The sequence below is a fragment of the Psammomys obesus genome, unplaced genomic scaffold (assembly GCF_907164565.1).
Source record: "Psammomys obesus unplaced genomic scaffold, mPsaObe1.curated_primary_1811, whole genome shotgun sequence".
NCBI lineage: Eukaryota > Metazoa > Chordata > Mammalia > Rodentia > Muridae > Psammomys > Psammomys obesus.
This window is the reverse complement of record NW_026596046.1, coordinates 22831308-22849986: the sequence shown is the minus strand read 5'-3', so window position 1 is coordinate 22849986 and position 18679 is coordinate 22831308. Positions and strand designations below refer to the sequence as shown.

At 39.0% G+C, this 18679-nt stretch overlaps 1 protein-coding gene across 1 annotated transcript in view; it reads left to right on the top strand.

Annotated features, from left to right (window-relative positions):
* LOC129688681 (glutamate carboxypeptidase 2) overlaps window positions 1–18679 on the top strand; it is a 65538-nt gene that overhangs the window by 3400 nt on the left and 43459 nt on the right. Inside the window, exons 2-4 of the mRNA XM_055623637.1 lie at window positions 9684–9809; window positions 10863–11049; window positions 17596–17689. Coding sequence (XP_055479612.1) covers window positions 9744–9809; window positions 10863–11049; window positions 17596–17689 — 347 coding nt within the window. The 5' untranslated portion in view covers window positions 9684–9743. The remainder of the gene's footprint in view (window positions 1–9683; window positions 9810–10862; window positions 11050–17595; window positions 17690–18679) is intronic.

Here is an 18679-nt window from a genome sequence, read left to right as displayed (position 1 = left end):
TAAAACTGCTTTCTCTCTCTCTGCATTGCCCCTTAGGTAGCTTCCCTTTCCTCTCTTTTCATGAGAGTTGGGTATACCCTATTCTGTCATATCTTTCTCTGATTTGTCACTTTTTCTGCCACTCTACTAGACATCACTTTCAAACATGGGTGCTTCCTTCTACAAACTAACTTTACCTTTATTTTTTGTGATTAAAGGAATGTACCACCATGCCTGGACCTCAGCTTTTCTTTACCTGAAACATGCTTTAGTCCAAGCTGGGCATGAGCTCAGAGATGGGCTTGCCTCTGTCTCCTTGATTAAAGGCATGTTTTTAGTTAGTTAATTAATTAATTACAACTTATTCACTTTGTATTCCCATTGTAGCTCCTTCCCTCTTCTCCCTCTATGCCCCTTCCTTAGTCCCCTGAAAGGGGAGGACCTTGTCCCCTTCTATCTGACCCTATTTTATCAGATCTCATCAGGGCTAGCTGCACCATCTTCCTCTGTGGTCTGGCAAGGCTGCACCCCGCAGGCAGAGGTGATCGAAGAGCCACTGAGTTCATGTCAGAGAGAGCCCCTACCCCCATTACTAGGGAACCCACTCAGAAACTGAGCAGCCTATGGGCTTCCGCTGAACAGGGGGTCTAAGTCCTCGCCATGCATGGTCCTTGGATGGACTATCAGTCTCTGCAGGCCCCACTGGGCCCAGGCTTTTTGGTTCTGTTGGTCTCTTTGTGGAGTTACTGTCCCCTCCACGGCTTTCTGTCTCCCTCTTCTTCTACAAAGTTTCCTGATCTTCACCAAAACTACATCTGACAGAGGGCTAATACCCAGAATATATAAAAATCAAGAAGTTAAACACTAACAAACCAAGTAATCCAATTTAAAAAATGGGGTACAGAGATAAACAGAGAATTCCCAACAGAGGAATATGGAATGGCAGAGAAACACCTAAAGAAATGTTCAACATCCTTAGTTATTTGCGAAATGCAAATTAAAATGACCCTGAGATTCCACCTCACACCCATTAGAATGGCTAAGATAAAAAACTCAAGGGACAACACATGCTGGAGAGGTTGTGGAGAAAGGGAAACCCTTCTTCATTGCTGGTGGCAATGTAACCTTGTACAACCACTTTGGTAATCAATTTGGTGCTTTCTCAGAAAATTAAGAATAGTGCTGCCTCAAGATCCAGCTATGCCACTCCTGGGCATATATTCAAAAAATGTCTTACCTTTCAATAAGGACATTTGCTCAGCTATGCTCATAGCAGCTTTATTTGTGATAGCCAGAATCTGGAAACTATTCAGAATCTAGATGTCCCTCAACCAATGAATGGTTACAGATATTGTTGTGCATTTAAACAATGGAATACCACTTAGCAATTAAAAACAAGGAAATAATGAAATTTGTAGGCAAATGGTAGGAACTAGAAAAGATCACCCTGAGTGAGGTAACTCAGAAGCAGAAATACATATATGGTATATAATCACTTATAAGTGGATATTAGCTGTATAATATAAGATGAACATACTAAAATTGATAGCCCTAAAGCAGCTAAACCTAGGGAAGACTCTTAATCCTCATTCAAAAAGGCAAACAAAACAGACATCAGAAGGAGAAGACAAGAAACAGGACAGGAGCCTTCCACAGGGGGCCTCCGAAAGACTTTACCCACCAGGGTATTGAAGGAGATACTGAGACTCTTATCCAAACTTTAGGCAGAGTAAAGGTATGTTTTTATTCTAGCTAGATCACATAGACCTAGAAGGTCGTTGGGTGTTATCGTTTGCCGAAACAGCAATGTTCTGAATTAAAGTTCCTCTGTTCATATGGAGTTTACAACTGTCTACAGCTCTAGTCTCAAGTTATTGCAAGGCTTCCTCTGTCCTTCTCAGTCACCAGGCAATTAAGTGGTATATAGACATACATGCAACAAATCATCCATATACATTAAAACAAAGAGTGAGTTACAATAAAATTAATTTCTTAAGTAGAAGAGGTAATCATCCCAACATAAACACAAGTCTCAACATGGACACACAAGGAATACTGAACACAAGGCCACATGACTCTTCTTGGAATTTATAACATCTCAGAAACTGGATCCAATGATACCCAGGTGGACACTGAAGGGACCCACATACGATGGGGTGCTCTACTCTGGACCCCAAAGTAGGCACAGACCACATCTAAACACCAGTTTCCAATCACAGGCCAAATGCAAAGAGATCTTTATAAGCCATGCCAAAAGACAAGGTGACTGAATCTGTATCAGGCAGAACTGCAGCAAATAGCTTTGGAAGTATTAATTTGAAGAAGGGAAGAAAGGGAGGTCTGTGTTACAATGAGTTAAGACATCTTGGTAAATTCTGATTAGGTATTTTAATTGAGCAGTCAAAAAAATGAAATTTTGGTACTGGATTGAGGATTTGGTAGTTGAATCTTGGTGATCAGACTCAGGAATGAGTCAGTGACCAAATAAGACTGTGTATCTTGGTGGCCAGCTTTAGGAATGCAATCTAACAGATTAACAAGGGAGATAAGGATAAGAGGAAAAACCTATGTGTGTCATGTACTCCATGTGAGGGTCTGTATTTACCGTGGTCTAGTCTGCTGGACATTTCAGACAGAATGTCGGGTGCCTTTACTAGTTTTATGTCAAGTTGACACAATATAGAGTCATCTGAATGGAGGACACGTCAACTGAGAAAATGCCTCTATAGGATCCATCTATAGGGAATTTTCTTAATTAGTGACTGATGGGAGAGGGTCCAGACCATTATTCAGCAAGGCACTGAGAGTGAAATAAACACCTGCCAGCTTCCGTTTTGCCCATAGTTTACCCTATACTCTGGGAGTTCTGCCCTGCCTCCAGGAGCTTCATCTCAATCTCTAGACCCTTAACAACCCCCATCCCCAACTCCAGTCCCTTTCTTTGACTCTGAGCCAGATGCTCCAGCCTCCTTGCAACTCTTCATATGAGCTAGCATAAGAGCCTGCCTCAGGACCTTTTCACTTGCTGCTCCTTTGGACCATTTCCTGCCAGATCAGATGTCTTCTCCTCAGATGACCTCCCCCCAGCACCTGATGTTTCTCAGAATGTCAGAGTAGGCAGGTCTTGTCTGTGTGGTAATTTTCTTATTGCTAGTCTGCCTCTGGCAGCTTCCTCAGTGAATAAGCTGCTCTAGAGTTTGTGAGGAAAACTGAGGACAGGTCTTCCCTGGTAGAGGAGATGGCAAATAAAAGGACTGGGCCTAGGCCTAATTGTCTGGCCTTGTGCGAGCTGGCTCATATACTACAGATAGCAGCTGACCAAAAGCCTTAAGTTGTCACTAAGCCATGCATTTTTAATACAGAGACCCATTACAGGCAGCTGGAAGGGCCCAAAGCAGCAACAGCCTAAGGCTCTTTGCCTCAGGCAGAAGGACATGTTGTGGGAAAGAGAAATGGTGAGGATTTTCAGAGTTGTTGAGTTTCCCCATGGGGGGGAAGAAAGGCAGGGGCCCTCATCACCTGGCAACAGGGCAGATGGGAGGCTATAAGGGACACTTAATGGTGGCCAAAAGGCTTCAGCCATGCCGTCTGTATCTTGAGTTTTGCTGCCCTTCCCTAATATGGTGTGAGAATGAACCAATCCTTCAGGGGAGGCATGGGGTTCTAGGAGAGGGCAGTGTTGGTGTGGTCTGGGAGGCAGGTGGTCATCTGCAGAAGTCAGGTGGTCAGAAGTTCACTGTGATGGTCCTTATAGAGTTCAGCTGAGTAATTAGCTCATGTTGTCTCTATCACTGTTGTGATTTTGTAATGGTCATCTGTGGTGGTCAGCTCTTATGTGCTCCCTGAAAGCAACTTGCCCATTCATTTGGTGTTGAACACATGATTTTTTTTGTCAGTCTCCATTTTTTTTTCAGCAGTGTCATAATGTCTTTGAGGTTCCCCCCCAATTTATTTATTTATTTTATTACAATTTATTCACTTTGTATCCCAGCTTATAACCGCCTCATCCCCCACATCCCACCTCTTCTTCTTCTCTTTGAGGTTTTTTCTGTGTACAGTAAACAAAGAATGAGATTGCTATGTTTTAATGAACAAGGAATTATCTCAGATCTAGCCTGTAGCAATTTATACAGCTATTTGTAATATGTGGGTGGTTCCTCTTTCTTCAAATTTTTATAAACACTCAAATTTATATGACTATAATTTTACTTAGTTTAATTTGTTTTAATTTATGTTTCTCTTGATTGCAAATAGAGTTGCTCATTTCTACCTACCCATACATATTTATCAACTAATCTGTTTTTTGACTTTGCAAATGGCTAATTATAACTCTTTTCCTTTTCTGGCACATTTTAAACATTTTCCTATTAAGTTTTATCAGTTTCTTCAGAATTTTAAGTAAAACCCTAACACTTTTGAGGTATTGCAACTGTCTTTTAAGTTTACAATCATTGGCCCTTTTTTGTCTCTACTTCTCTTTATTATAAAAAGTTCCAAATTTCAATTTTGTCAATTTTTCTTCATATATTTTTTGTACTTTAAACATTTAAAAAGTCATCTACATTATTTGCAATATTTCTCAACCAAGAGATACATATGACTAGATAAAAGGCATACAAGATATCAAGAAAGCTTCATTTCAAAGATAAGATAAATTTGTCATATTAGAGTCAAACATGTAGAAAAATACCACGAGATAATTGCACTTGTAGCAATGGAATGTAATTTAAAACTATTGCAATTCATCACGTATACTTGAAAAATCTTAGAAAATTAGCTTGGTGTGTAGCAGCTGAAAAGTACTGTGAAATGTATTGTGTAGGAAAAAGATTGTGTGAAAACAGATTATACTTCTCAATAAGGATATAGTGTATTTTGAGGAGAAAATTATAGGCATAGCCAGATCAGTTCATAGTTCTTTTTTTTTTTCTTTTTTTAATGTTTTTAATTTTAGTTACAGTTTATTAACTTTGTATCCCAGCTGTATCCTGCTCCCTCATTCCCTCGAAATCCCACCCTCCCTCCTTCATCTCCTCCTTGCCCCTTTCTAAGTCCCCTGATTGGGGAGGACCTCCTCCCCTTTCATCTGATCCTGGTTTATCAGGTGTCTTCAGGACTGGCTGCAAAGTCCTCTGTGGCCTAGCAGGATTGCTCCTCCCTTGGGGGGGGGGAGGGGTTGGGAGGGAGGTCAAAGAGCCAGCCATTGAGTTCATGTCAGAAATAGTCCCTGTTCCCCTTACTAGGGTACCCACTTGAATACTGAGCTACCATGGGCTACATCTGAGCAGGGGTTCTAGGCTACATCCATACACCAAGGACCATGTATGGATATAATCTAGTTCATAGTTCTATTGAGTAAATCATTGCAATCCACTAAACTTTTTATTATATAATTATTCTACTCACAAGAAAGCACAATACCCGAGGAGTAGTGGCCAAGGCCTGCAGCCCCAGAGCTCAGAAAAATGAGTCAGGGGGATTGCGGTGAGTTTGAGACCAGTCTAGCTTACATTCCCCCCCCCCCTTTAAAAAGAAGTCAGAGACATCAATATGTTTTCCTTCAAACATGCTTAAATTCTTCCACATTACTGAACAGTGAGCTAAAAGGAATGTATTCTTCATGGAATTGCTGCTTACATCGAAATAGAAGGCACATGTGTTGACTTCTGTGATGTCCCGCGCCACCTGTAACCCAAGCAGATTATTTATTTTCTTCTAATTATATATGTCTCATGTGTTTGTGTGCAGTAATACATTTCTCCATTACTAACCCTTCAATCTATGACTTCTGAATTCTGAGGCACGAATAACACTGGCCCATGCATTAGGCTATTTGAAATTTACAATTTCACAATGTGTTTAAACACACTGTAGTATTTCTCAGGGTTTAATGTGTGTCATAAGTGGAGGGTTTGCAAGGCCCCGGTTCTGCTGTCTAACCTGTTAGTTTCAGCAGGTTGGAGGATTTACCTGCAGAGCTCATCGGCTTCTCACAAGGTCCTCTGTGGTGCTGCACTTCAGGACCATTCTTCGAGAACCACTTCTTTTATCACCCAAATTTTCTTATTCAAAAGGACAGGAAAATAGAAGCTTTAAGGAATAAGGGAAATTCTAAGCGAAGGTTAACATTAGATTCACGATCATAGAACAATAACAGCGCAGTGTGAATCATATAAGAAGGCCATTGTCTAAAAACAAAGTGGTTTTTCTAACTGAGAATACAACTTGCCTATTGGGCTATGTTTGTTACTCTTGTTTGCAGCATTTTAAACCACTGCCGTTTCCAATCCCATCTCCAGAATAATTTGTTTTACAGTGGGTGCAGATTTATCAAAATATAGCTGTTATTTTGTAATGTTTATGGAGGATATGTTCACCAAAATTGTGGGTTTCTCCAAGTAAGAACTTATTGGTAAAATTAAGAAATCTGAACAGACCAATTTAATCTCTCTCTCTCTCCTCTCTCTCTGCCTCTCTGTCTCTCTATCTCTTTCTGTCTCTCTGTGTCTCTGTCTCTCTCACTATCACTCTCCTCTCTCTTTTATATTCTTTCTTTTTTCTTGGATGATTATTTCAGCTTGTGCCGTCCATGCAGGCATGGTTGTGAGGCCATCTACTGGAGCAAAGGGAAACCTACAAGTGGCCACTCCCTTGGGAAAGGATGATTCTTCCTCTTCTATCAGTTAACAACTGCCAATAGGTTTTAAGTTAGGGGCTGGGCCTCATGCATCTATGCAGGAATTTTTGGCTGCCTTGATATTCTGCTGGTAACCATGGAGACTCTGAGTCCAGGAGACAGCATTTTAGAGCACTGATCTCCATCCAAGTTCTAACACTCTTTTGAAGAGCCTCCCCTGCACCCAAAGCACATCATTCACTGAAGAGGGATCTAGGCAGTTTATCTTAGAGCCAGTCCATCACAAAGGTTTCTATGTTAATGCTTATGAAAAAAAGCAATTATTAAAAACGTCAAAGTACAGGAAAATATAGACATATGTAGGTTTGGGTTTGGGTCATAATTAATGCTTGTGTGTGTGTGTGTGTGTGTTTGTGTGTGTGTTATTATTGATTGAGTTGAGAGCCTGGTTCATACTAAATAATTATTATACCACTAATACATGTTTTCACACTGTGTTCATACATTTTTAAATGGAAGCAGTTAAGTTGTAAATAAGTAGAAGTAGTATTTAAATTCCTTCAGATATAAATGAATAGCTATGCAATTGCTTCTGAAATGTTGCTATTTATAGTATGTTGGAAATGATATTACTTGCATACACTTGGTGTCATAAAGGTATGATGAACACTTTTTAGATGTTTGTGCAAAATAAATGAATGTGTACATTACTTTTCAGAATTAGTTTAGGACTAGATTAGAGGAAAAAAAGCATTTGCAAAATCACTTTACAAATGACAGTGTTCTGAGACAGCATCAGATTGATTTCCAAAGTGGTTGTACAAATTTACAATCCCACTAGCAATGAAGGAGGGTCTCCCTTTCTCCACATCTTCTCCAGCATGTGTTGCCACTTGAGTTTTTGATCTTAAGCATTTTGATGGGTGTACGTTGGAATATCAGGGCCATTTTGATTTGCATTTCCCTGATTACTAAAATCGTTGAACATTTCATTGTTTTTCTGTTATTCGATATTCCTCTGTTGAAAATTATCTGCTTAGTTCTGTATCCTATTTTTAAATTGGATTATTTGGTTTGTTGGTGTTTAATTTCTTGAATTCTTTATATATTCTGGATATTAATACTTTCAGATGTAGGATTGGTGAAGATCCTTTTCCAGTCTGTAGGCTGTTGTTTTGTTCTGATGACAGTGTCCTTTGCTTTACAGAAGCTTTTCAGTTTCATGAGGTCCCGTTTGTTAATTTTTGATCTTAGAGCCTGTGCTATTGGTGTTCTGTTGAGGAAGTTGTCTCCTGTGCCAGCGAGATCAAGGCTCTTCCCAACATTTACATCTAACAGATTTAGTATGTCTTCTTTTATGTTGAAGCCTTTGATCTACTTGGACTTCAGTTTTGTGCAGGGTAATGAATATGGATTTATTTGCATTTTCTACATGTAGACATCCAGATAGACCAGCACTATTTGTTGAAGATGCTATCTCTTTTCCATTGTATGGTATTGGCTTCTTTGTCAAAAACCAAGTGTCCATAGGTGTGTGGGTTTATTTCTGGGTCTTTAATTTGATTGCATTTATCCACCAGTCTGTTTCTCTGCCAGTACCATGCCATTTTTATTGCTGTTGCTCTATAGTACAGCTTGAGATCAGGATGTAAATACCTCCAGAAGATCTTTTAGATCCAACTATACCATTCCTGGGCATATATCCAAAAGATGCTCAACCATACAATAAGGACATTTTCTCAACTGTCCCTAGCAGCTTTATTCATAATATCCAGAATCTGGAAATAACCTAGATGTCCCTCATCTGAAGAATAGATACAGAAATTGTGGTACATTTACACAATAAAATGCTACTCAGCAATTAAAAACAAGGAAATCATGAAATTTGCAGGCAAATGGATGGAACTAGAAAAGATCATCCTGAGTGAGGTAATCCAGAAACATAAAGACACACATGGTATATACTCACTTATAAGTGGATATTAGACATATAATATAGGATAAATATACTAAGATCTATATTCCCAGAGAAGCTAAACAACAGGGAGGACCCTAGAAAAGATTTTTAATTCTCATTCATAGATGGACACCGGAAGTGGGAGAAGACAGAGAACAGGAGAGAAGCTTTCCCCAGAGGGCCTCAGGAAGACTCTAGCCAGCAGGATATCGAAGCATTTGCTGAGACTCATAGCCAAACTTCGGGCAGAGTGCAAGGAATCTTATAGAAGATGGGGGTGATAGAAAGACCTATAGGGGACAGGAGCTCCACAAGGAGACCATCAGAGCCAACATATCTGGGCTCAGTGGGTATTGTAGAGACTGATGACTCAACCAAGGACCATGCATAGAGAGGAACTAGATCCCTGCTTAGATGTTGCCCATGGGCATCTCAGTCTCCACATGGGTCAAATAGTAGGGGAAGAAGACCTCCCCTATCAGAGGACTAGGGGAGGGACTCGGAGGGGAAAGCGAGCGAGGGTGAGATCTGGAGGAGATGAGGGGAAGGACTATAGCTAGGATACAAAATGAATAAGTTGTAATAAATAATAATAATTTAAAAAGAAAATAAGATAAAAAAACAAATGACAGTGTTGAGACATAATGCTTCCATATGATCATACAAGTGACTAAACCCAGACTTCCTGAAATACAGGGCATTTTTTGGCTTCTGATGTTTGTAACAATCTACTCTGCTCCAGTTTGAATGTGTACTCAACATAGAAGAAAGCTATCTTTTATCAAAGGCTTCTCAACTTATGGTGACTGAATGTTTTTCAGATTATACATCATAGCCTGAATACTTATATAATTATTTGGGGCATTACTACAATTTTTACTTACTCAATAAAAGATAAAGAAAATGAATCATTTAATTTATGTGTCTCTTAACCTGGCGAGTTATGTTTTTAACTTAAGTTAACCTCCTCATTGACTGTCTCATTTGAGGCCCATCTGTCCTGGCTTTCCTGGGTGTTCAAGCTTGATCCCTCTTTCAGTATCAAAAATCTCTCATTCAGAGATGCCTCCATATATACATTTTATACTTAATTGTTCCTCGTCTTAACAGGGAGATCTAGTGTATGTTAACTACGCACGAACTGAAGATTTCTTTAAACTGGAGCGGGACATGAAGATCAATTGTTCTGGAAAGATTGTGATTGCCAGATATGGGAAAGTGTTCAGAGGAAATAAGGTAAAGAGATGACAACCTTGCAGGAAAGTAGATAGATTAGAGATCATAGTGTTAAGTTAAATAAGAAAAATACTACATTTTTCCCTTAGAAGTGCAATTTAGATATCAAAAAGAAAGAACAAAAAATACATGGAAAAGTAGTAGGGAGGGTCCTCATTTGTTTTTAAGAAGTGGAGCAAGAGGAAGGATGATGGGAGAAAGAGGATTATTAGTAGGTGGATATAATCAGAGCACATGATATTCATGTGTGAAATTACTATGAATCCCAATCTTTTGTATAATGCACACAAGGTAATACTTTTAAAGTTCAATCTCAATCCAAAATATCATAATATATTTTACCAGTGTAGAACCGTCTCTTTAAATTTTTTTCTGAGATCATTATTCTTTTTATTTTGTAATCTCCCACTTTACAAGGAAGAATAACGTAAGTTTGTTTCTCTTTTTGAGTTGTGTTGCTGAAGTTCTGCCTGTATTTGCCAGAGGGAACACAGTAGATTTTTCTGTACCTGCAGGTTTCCCTGACTTACAAACAAACGCAAAGAAATTCACAATGGGTTTCCTACTCGTTTCCAGTAATATTATTTTCAAAGTTTTCCCAAATAAAATTCAATGTGAATCATTATTATAGGTAGTGAAAGAAGCTGGTGCTCCATTTTAGACACAGACTTAATAAGAATTTGTCTTAGGGATTGTACTTGTTTATTATGCTTGTAGAAGACTTAAGGGGATAATAAAACACTTGCTCCCACTATGTGAAAGTTCTAGGTCTGCTGCTCTGCAAACCCATCAATTTTTAGACCTTAAAGTGGGATCCAGGCCTAGTGGCACATAGCTGTGGTTCCTGGAGAGGCCGAGGCAGGAGGATTACAAGTTTAAGGTCTTTCTTTGCTACAGAGTGAATTAATGTTCACCCTTGGAATCTCAGCGAGACCCGGTCTTTACAATAGAAGATGGAGCTTAGCTACTCAAGTATAGGATTTCTGGCATCTGCCATTATTAAGTGTAGAGCAACTTAACCTAAACTCAAAAAAGGAACCCCATGTCTTCTAGGTTAAAAATGCTCAACTTGCAGGAGCAAAAGGAGTCATTCTGTACTCAGACCCTGCCGACTACTTTGTTCCTGGAGTGAAGTCCTATCCGGATGGCTGGAACCTTCCTGGAGGGGGTGTTCAGCGCGGGAATGTCTTAAATCTTAATGGTGCAGGTGACCCCCTCACACCAGGTTACCCAGCAAACGGTGAGTAGTTAGATCCCAGCCATCATAAGAAACTGACCATCTCAAATGATGTTGTAAACTATTTCTATTACAGCATGACTAAGAATGTTTTTCTTATTCTTTTTGAGTCATAGATATAAAATTCTGAAAATCGTCAGTCATGTTCCTTAGCTCATAGTTTAAGGTTTGGTCCCGATAGGTTTGGAACTCAGATGTTTTGAGATATTAAAATGTACTATAGCTCATGCATAATATAATGCATGGTACTTATAGAGAGGTGGAGATAGAATACAACAAGAAGGTATTTAAAATAATTCTGCACCAACATGTTCAATGATCAACAGTGAACATGGGTTAAAAATAAATTATGTGTGGACTCATGTCTGCACTATTCTGCCTTTTTCTGCACATGAATTTGGCCAAGTTGGCTTTTCCTGCTAAAGTAATTCACTCAAAGTTTATAATTTTTATGAGTAAAGCTTTTACTTTTCTAGTAATGAGTAGAAGAGCAAAAAGTCTTATAATATGATTAGGTAGTCCACCAAAGATACAGAGACTAGATAGTGCCCTAAGGATACAACAGCTTTTGTTGCTTTGAAAAGGTAAGTGCCTCATTCAGAAGGGCAAACAGGATAGACATTGGAAGTAAGACAAGACAAGGTACAGGACAGGAGCCTTCCACAGAGGACCTCCAAAAGACTCTTCCATGGTTTAGAAGGCGATACTGAGACTAATAGCTAAACATTGGGCAGAGTGCCAGAAACCTTATGGAAGAAGAGGGAGATAGAAAGACCTGGAGGGGACAGGCACTTTACAAGGAGAACAACAGAGCCAAAAATCCTGGGCCCAGGGGAAGATACCGACATTCCAACCAAAGACCATACATGGAGAGGACCTAGACCCCTGCTCAGCGGAAGCCCATAGGCTGCTTAGTTTCCAAGTGGTTCCCTAGTAAGGGGTACAGAGGTTGTCTCTGATATGAACTCAGTGGCTGGGTCTTTGATCAGCAACCCCTGGGGTGTGCAGCCTGACCAGGCCACAGAGAAATATGATGCTGCCAGCCTTGATGAGACCTGTTAGGCTAGGGTCAGATAGAAGGGGAGAAGTTCGTCCCATATCAGGGGACTAGGGAAAGGTATACAGGGAGAAGAAGGAGGGTGGGTGGGGCTGGGAGGAGACAAGGAACGGGCTGCAGTGGGTAAACAAAGTGAATAAATTGCAATAAAAAATAGATAGATAAATGAATTTTTTAAAAAAGAGAAGATAATTGGAAAATTACCAAGAAGTGTTTCTTAACTGACAGCTTCTGAATGCCTTATCAACCTTACAAACAAGAAGATACTATGATCTTTGTCTTGGAGAATGAGTGAGACTAGATGTAAGCAGTTCACCTGCACCATTAAGCAGGGCAGTGGAGTTCAAAGTCCTACGTTGTATCAGAGTCCATAGTCCTCACTTTGGCTGAAGTGCTTCCTCATCAATCATTAATTTAAAAAATAGCCAAATTGTTTTTGATGCATTCAATTATCAGACGATGTCTACAAAATCAAGGTTCATTTATTTTTCATAGTTTGGAACAGAGCAAGTATTTATAACATGGATAAAGGAGTTTGCTGAAGTACCTATGACCTTTACATATTTATTTTTCACGTTTGCTTTGTCAACTAGTATATTCTTATAAAGGTTATGTGTTTAGAGGATTTGTAGATCTTTCTTAAAATACAGAGCACTGACGTAGATGTTCTCATTATTTAAAATAACTTAATTTTACTCTACTGTAAAGGAGAGTCACATAGGTGTGGGTAGATAGGCTTCCCACATATGACCCCACCCCCATCTAGACATGAGCAGTATTAATTGAGTCCAGCAGATTATTAATAAATTACATAAAATAAGGAGACTGAAATTTTTGGTGGCTCATGGGGAGTTGGAGGGAGGGAAATAGTATAAACACAATCAAGATACATTGTATCCATGTACTAAATTTTCAAAGAATGTGAAAAAGGAAAAACCTCAAATATTAAACAGACCATTGCATATATAAATGGAAAGAAAATGCTGATTCTGCTTGCCTTTTACATACTCTTATCTTTTCATTTCTACATTAAAAAAATGAACGTTCTTCCAACTTAAGTTTCTCTTATTAAGAAAAAATTGTGAAAATAAAATTAACTGGAACTTCTGTTTTTTATCTGCACATTTAAAATGATCAGACTTTAAGGGGGAAACATGTAATCCCTAGTGATAACATTTCTCACTTTTTGTGCTCTTACATCTGATTATGGTTTCCCCTCTGCCAATGCCTCTGAGGCCCTGCCCACTCCCCTCCCATCTGAACCCACATCATTTCTATCTCTCATTAGTATAAGTATCTAAAAAATACTATTAAAATAACATAAGATGAAAAAAAACAAATAAATTTGAATAGGGCAAAACAAACAGAAGATAATAAAAGAAAGAAAAAGAATAAGAAACACACATGCACACACACACACACACACACTTTTGCACACATAAGAATCCCATAAGAACACAAAACTGAAAGCTATACATATATACAATGGGCCATTGGAGTAAAAATAATCCCCTTGAAAACTAGGAGACAAGGAACCTCTGGAGATGGCAATCAGTAATCTTTTTGTAGGTCATTTCTTGCTGGCCATTGAGTCTGCCCTTAAGAATGGTTTGTATCCCCTTGTAAAATTCTTTTGGGGAAAACAAATTTTTTATTTGTGATTGGTTACCAATTGGAGATTACTTTTAGGTTAAGGATGGGAGCTTTTGTTCACTTCTCCTTTCAGCTCTAGGACCCCATTTGGTATAGACCTGTGCAGGTCTTGTGCATGCTGCTGCAGTCTCTGTGAGTTCATACATGCATAATTTATGCTGTATTTAGAAAGCCTTGTTTCCTTGGTGTTCTTTAACCCCCTCTGTCTATTAAAATCTGCTTCCTTTTCTGGAAGGTTCTCTAATACCTGAAGAAATGAATGTGATAGAGACATACATTTTAGAGCTGAATGTTCCAAGGTCTCTAACTCTCTGCATGTTGTCCCATTGTGGGTCTCTGTTTTGTTCACATCTATTGCAGGAGTAAGCTTCTTTGATAATGCCTGAGCGGGGCACTGATCTAAGAGAACAACAGAATACCACTGGAAGTCAATTTACTGCTGTAATCCTTCAGCAGAAAAGTAGTATGTGATTTTCCTCTAAGTCCTTGGCATTTCTAGTTTTAGATTCTTGGCCATGTGAGCAATGTCAGGGAGGGGTTCTATTTTCCAGAGTGGACTTTAAATCTAATTAAATATTTTTTTGTTGCTCCCACAGTCTTTGTGTCTGTATTTCACTAGAGCATCTTACAGGAGGTTATTATTTCAGATCGGAAAGTTTGTAGCTGGGTTGGTATTTGCCTTTCTCTTTTGTAGCTCGTAGGGTACCTTCCAGTACCACGAACACTAATTGGAAGAAGTAAAGGCTCTAGGTCGGCATCAACTCAGCTGCTCCATGTTCAATAAGTTTTGTAGGAATTGCAGTCATCAACAGTGCCTTCGATCAGATTGTGGAGAGTAACTAAAAGCCACAACAATAGGCCGGGTTGTTTGGGGTTTCCCAACTCAGATTTAACCCAGTTCCAGCACTGAAGGCTTTACTTGACAATGAGAGAAATCTAGTTGGAGCTTTATCTTCACCATTATTAAGTGAGTCCATTTAGAATTCTGTCATATATGTATATATTTCAAGACACTTGTACTGTGTTGGGTTTCCATAGGACTCCTAAGATGAACCATAGTTTTATCTGTGCCCCTGCCCCCATATTCCCTACCTCATCTCTTTCCTTGGGTGAATAACCAGAAATGGAGGTCCTCAATGGATCATTTTTCTGTTTGACATTTTTATTTTGTTTTATTTTTATGCAAACACACTGCACTTTTTATTTTATTGTTTATTTTTTTATTCATCCCTCATATATTACATGCTGACCACAATTTCTTCTCCCTCTCCTCCCCCCTCAGTGTCTTCTCTGTCTGCCTCCCCTCTCCCCAAGATCCATACCCCTCTAACTACCCTCAGAAAAGAGGATGCCTCCCAGGGACATCAACAAAACATGGCAAAAAATGTTTCAGAAAAAACTGACATGTACCAACACATCAATACTAGACAAGGGTCTAGTAGGAGGAAAAGGGTCCCGTAAGTAGGCAAAAGAGTCATGGATAGCCTCTGCTCCCACTATTAGGATTTCCGTAAGAACAACAAGCTACTCAGCCATAACATATGCAGAGGACCAAGGTCAGACCCCTACAGGCTCCCTGGTCTTTGCAAATTCCCATGAGTGGCTGGGTTTAACATCCCATCCTTCATTGTCCATCTGGACTCCCAGAAGCACATTGACTTCTCACTCCGTTCTCCTTATGGTGGTGGCCGCCCAGGCAGAGTGAAGAGGAAAAATGCCAAGAAAGGCCAGGGTGGTGCTGGAGCTGGTGATGATGAGGAAGAAGATTAAATTAATACCTTTCTGGACTGGAGGACTATAGTTTTCCAGTTGACTAATAAAACAATTGGTAATTGAAAAAAAAAAAAGATTAACTAAAAACAAAAAAAACAAACGAACAAACAAACAAACAAACAAAAAACAAAAACAGTATCCTAGGAGTGGCATGTGGCATAGCTGGATCATGAGGAAGCCCTATTCCTAGTTGTCTGAGAAAGCACCAGATTGATTTCCAGAGTGGTTGTACAAGTTTACATTCCCACCAGCAGTGGAGGAGGGTTCCCCTTTCTCCACAACCTCTCCAGCATGTGTTGTCTCTTGAGCAACGCTCAATCCCCATTCCGAAAGGCAAAGAGGATGTACATCAGAAGAAGGAGAAAACAGGGAACAAGTTAGGAGCCTGCCACAGAGGGCCTCTGAAAGTCTCTGCCCTGCAGACTATCAAAGCAGATGCAGAGACTTATGGGCAACCTTTGGGCAGAGTACAGGGAATCTTATGAAAGACATGGGAAATAGTAAAATCTGGAGAGGCCAGGAACGCCACAAGGAAAGCAACAGAACCAAAAAATCTGACCACAGGGGTCTTTCCTAAGACTCATACTCCAACAAAGTACCATGCATGGAGATAGAACCCCTGCACAGATGTAGCCCATGGCAGTTCATTGTCCAAGTAGGTTCCATGGTAATGGAAACAGGACTGCCTCTGACATGAACTGATTGGCCTACTCTTTAATCACCTCCCCCTGAGTGGGGGAGCAGCCTTACCAGGCCACAGAGAAAGACAATGCAGCCACTCCTGATGACATCTAATAGAGTAGGAGCAGAAGGTAGGAGAGGAAGACCTCCCTTATCATTGGACTTGGGGAGGGGCATGCGTGGAGAAGGGGGAGGGAAGGTGGGTTTGAGAGGGGAGGAGGGAGGGGTTTATGGGGGGATACAAAGTGAATAAAGTGCAATTAATAAAAATTTAATAAACAAAAACAAATATAAAAAAACAGTAGCCCTCTTACATACATATGACAAATGGGTTGAAAAATATTCAGAAAAACAACACCCTTCCAAAAAGCAACAAATGATACAAAATATCTTAGTGGAACTCTAACTAAGCCAATGAAAGTACTGTGTCATGAAAAACTGTTAAGTCTTTGAAGAAGAAATTGAAGAAAGAACATATAAGAAGGTGGAAAGGTTTTCTGTGCTCATGGACTGGTAGGATTAAAATAGTAAAACTGGCCATCCTACTAAAAACAATCTACATGTTCAATGCAATCCCCATCAACATTCGATTACAATGTTTTTTTTACAGACTTTAAAAGAAAAATACTTAACTTCATACAAAAAAAAGAGAAAAACACAGGATAACTAAAACAATCCTGTATAATAAAAGAACTTCCAGAAGTATTTTCATCCCTGATCTCAAGCTATACACAGAGCTTTAGTAATAAAAAAACATGGTATTGGCATAAAAACAGACATGTTGACCAATGGAATTAAATAGAAGACCCAGATATGTATCTACACACATCTGGACACCTGATTTTTGACAAAGAAGCCAGAAATGTACAACAGAAAAAAGAAAGGAGCATCAACAAATGGTGCTCACCTAACTGGATGTTAGTATGTACAAGAATGAAACCCATATCTATGAACCTGTACAAAAATCAAGTCCAAGTGTTTCAAAGACCCCAACAAAAAAAATGGATACACTAAGTCTAACAGAAGGGAAAGTAAGGAATAGCCTTGAACACATTGGTACAGGAGAAAATTTCTGAACAGAGCACCAACAGCTCAGGCACTAACATCAAGAATTAATAAACTGGACCTCACGCAACTGAAAAGCTTTTGTAAAGACAAAAGATACTGACATTTTAAAGAGAGTTATTCTAAAACATTATGTGACTTTATACTCTCACAGGCACGAAGATGAGTTTCAGTTTCTCAACATTCTTTTTGACACTTAGAATTGTACCACGTCTGAATACATTAAAGATTGTATTTAATATTATTTGCAAAAACCCTCTCCCTGAGAAGACCAAAGAAAACTGGTTTTAGTGACCAAATACGCACTTTCTTTTTTTCAGAATATGCTTATAGGCATGAGTTGATAGAGGCTGTTGGCCTTCCGCATATTCCTGTCCATCCAATTGGATATGATGATGCACAGACACTCCTTGCGTAAGTTTGACAGAAAAAAAAAAAAAAGATACCTGTTTTGTTATTTCTAATTTTTGAAAAATTTCAAATGTTTTACTTTTATCTGCAAAGTTTGGAAACCTAGTCTCAGTGATTGAAGCAATATAGAAAAGTTTTCACAAATTTAAAGAATACTGGCTCTGGTTCAGCGATTTATTTTCTACCGGGTCACCAATATGTGACAGCCATGAAAATGGTCCTTCCAGATTTTCAACTGGAAGGAGAATGATTGATCAGCTCTTCAAACCATGATGTCAAAAGACCCATCTGCCCATTTGTGACACAGTCATGTTCTCAGGCTGGCCAGGCGTGAGTGTGTCAAGCATGACAAGAGATTTGTTCCTGAAACATAGCACACCTTAGAGGCAAGACTGTTAACTGATGACTGCTAGATTGCCTTGCTCAAGTAAATGTTACATTGTCATTTACTGATGACAATGTACTGATGACACTGATGTACTGTCATACATCAGTGAGAAAGCATTATATAAGCAGCTTAAGGCCTCCAGTTTCACAAGTAAATATCTCAATATCTAGAAATTTGAGGTATGTGTCCAATCTATGGGTATATCATTTTTCGATTTGGGCTATTAACTGTAACGTTTGGGTCAAGATTCAGCACATGGTACAATCTTTAAGATCACAATGGGCTACACATTTAGATAAATGCATTGATAAGTTAAAGCTAAGCATTTATATTAGTTAAAGATGACTATCATTTCAGTAGAACTAGTATAATGGAGATATTTAAACAAAAAATTTTAGCACCTTCAAACAAGTCACTGGCTATGATAGTATACAAAACAATAAAATATATTAAAATATTGGACAAGAATATTGTCAACAAATCCTCCTTCCACCATTCATTCTTTTTATTTGTGTTTTGCTGAGTTTAATATTAGTTACTTGACCAACTTATTATCTATCTATCTATCTATCTATCTATCTATCTATCTATCTATCTATCTATCT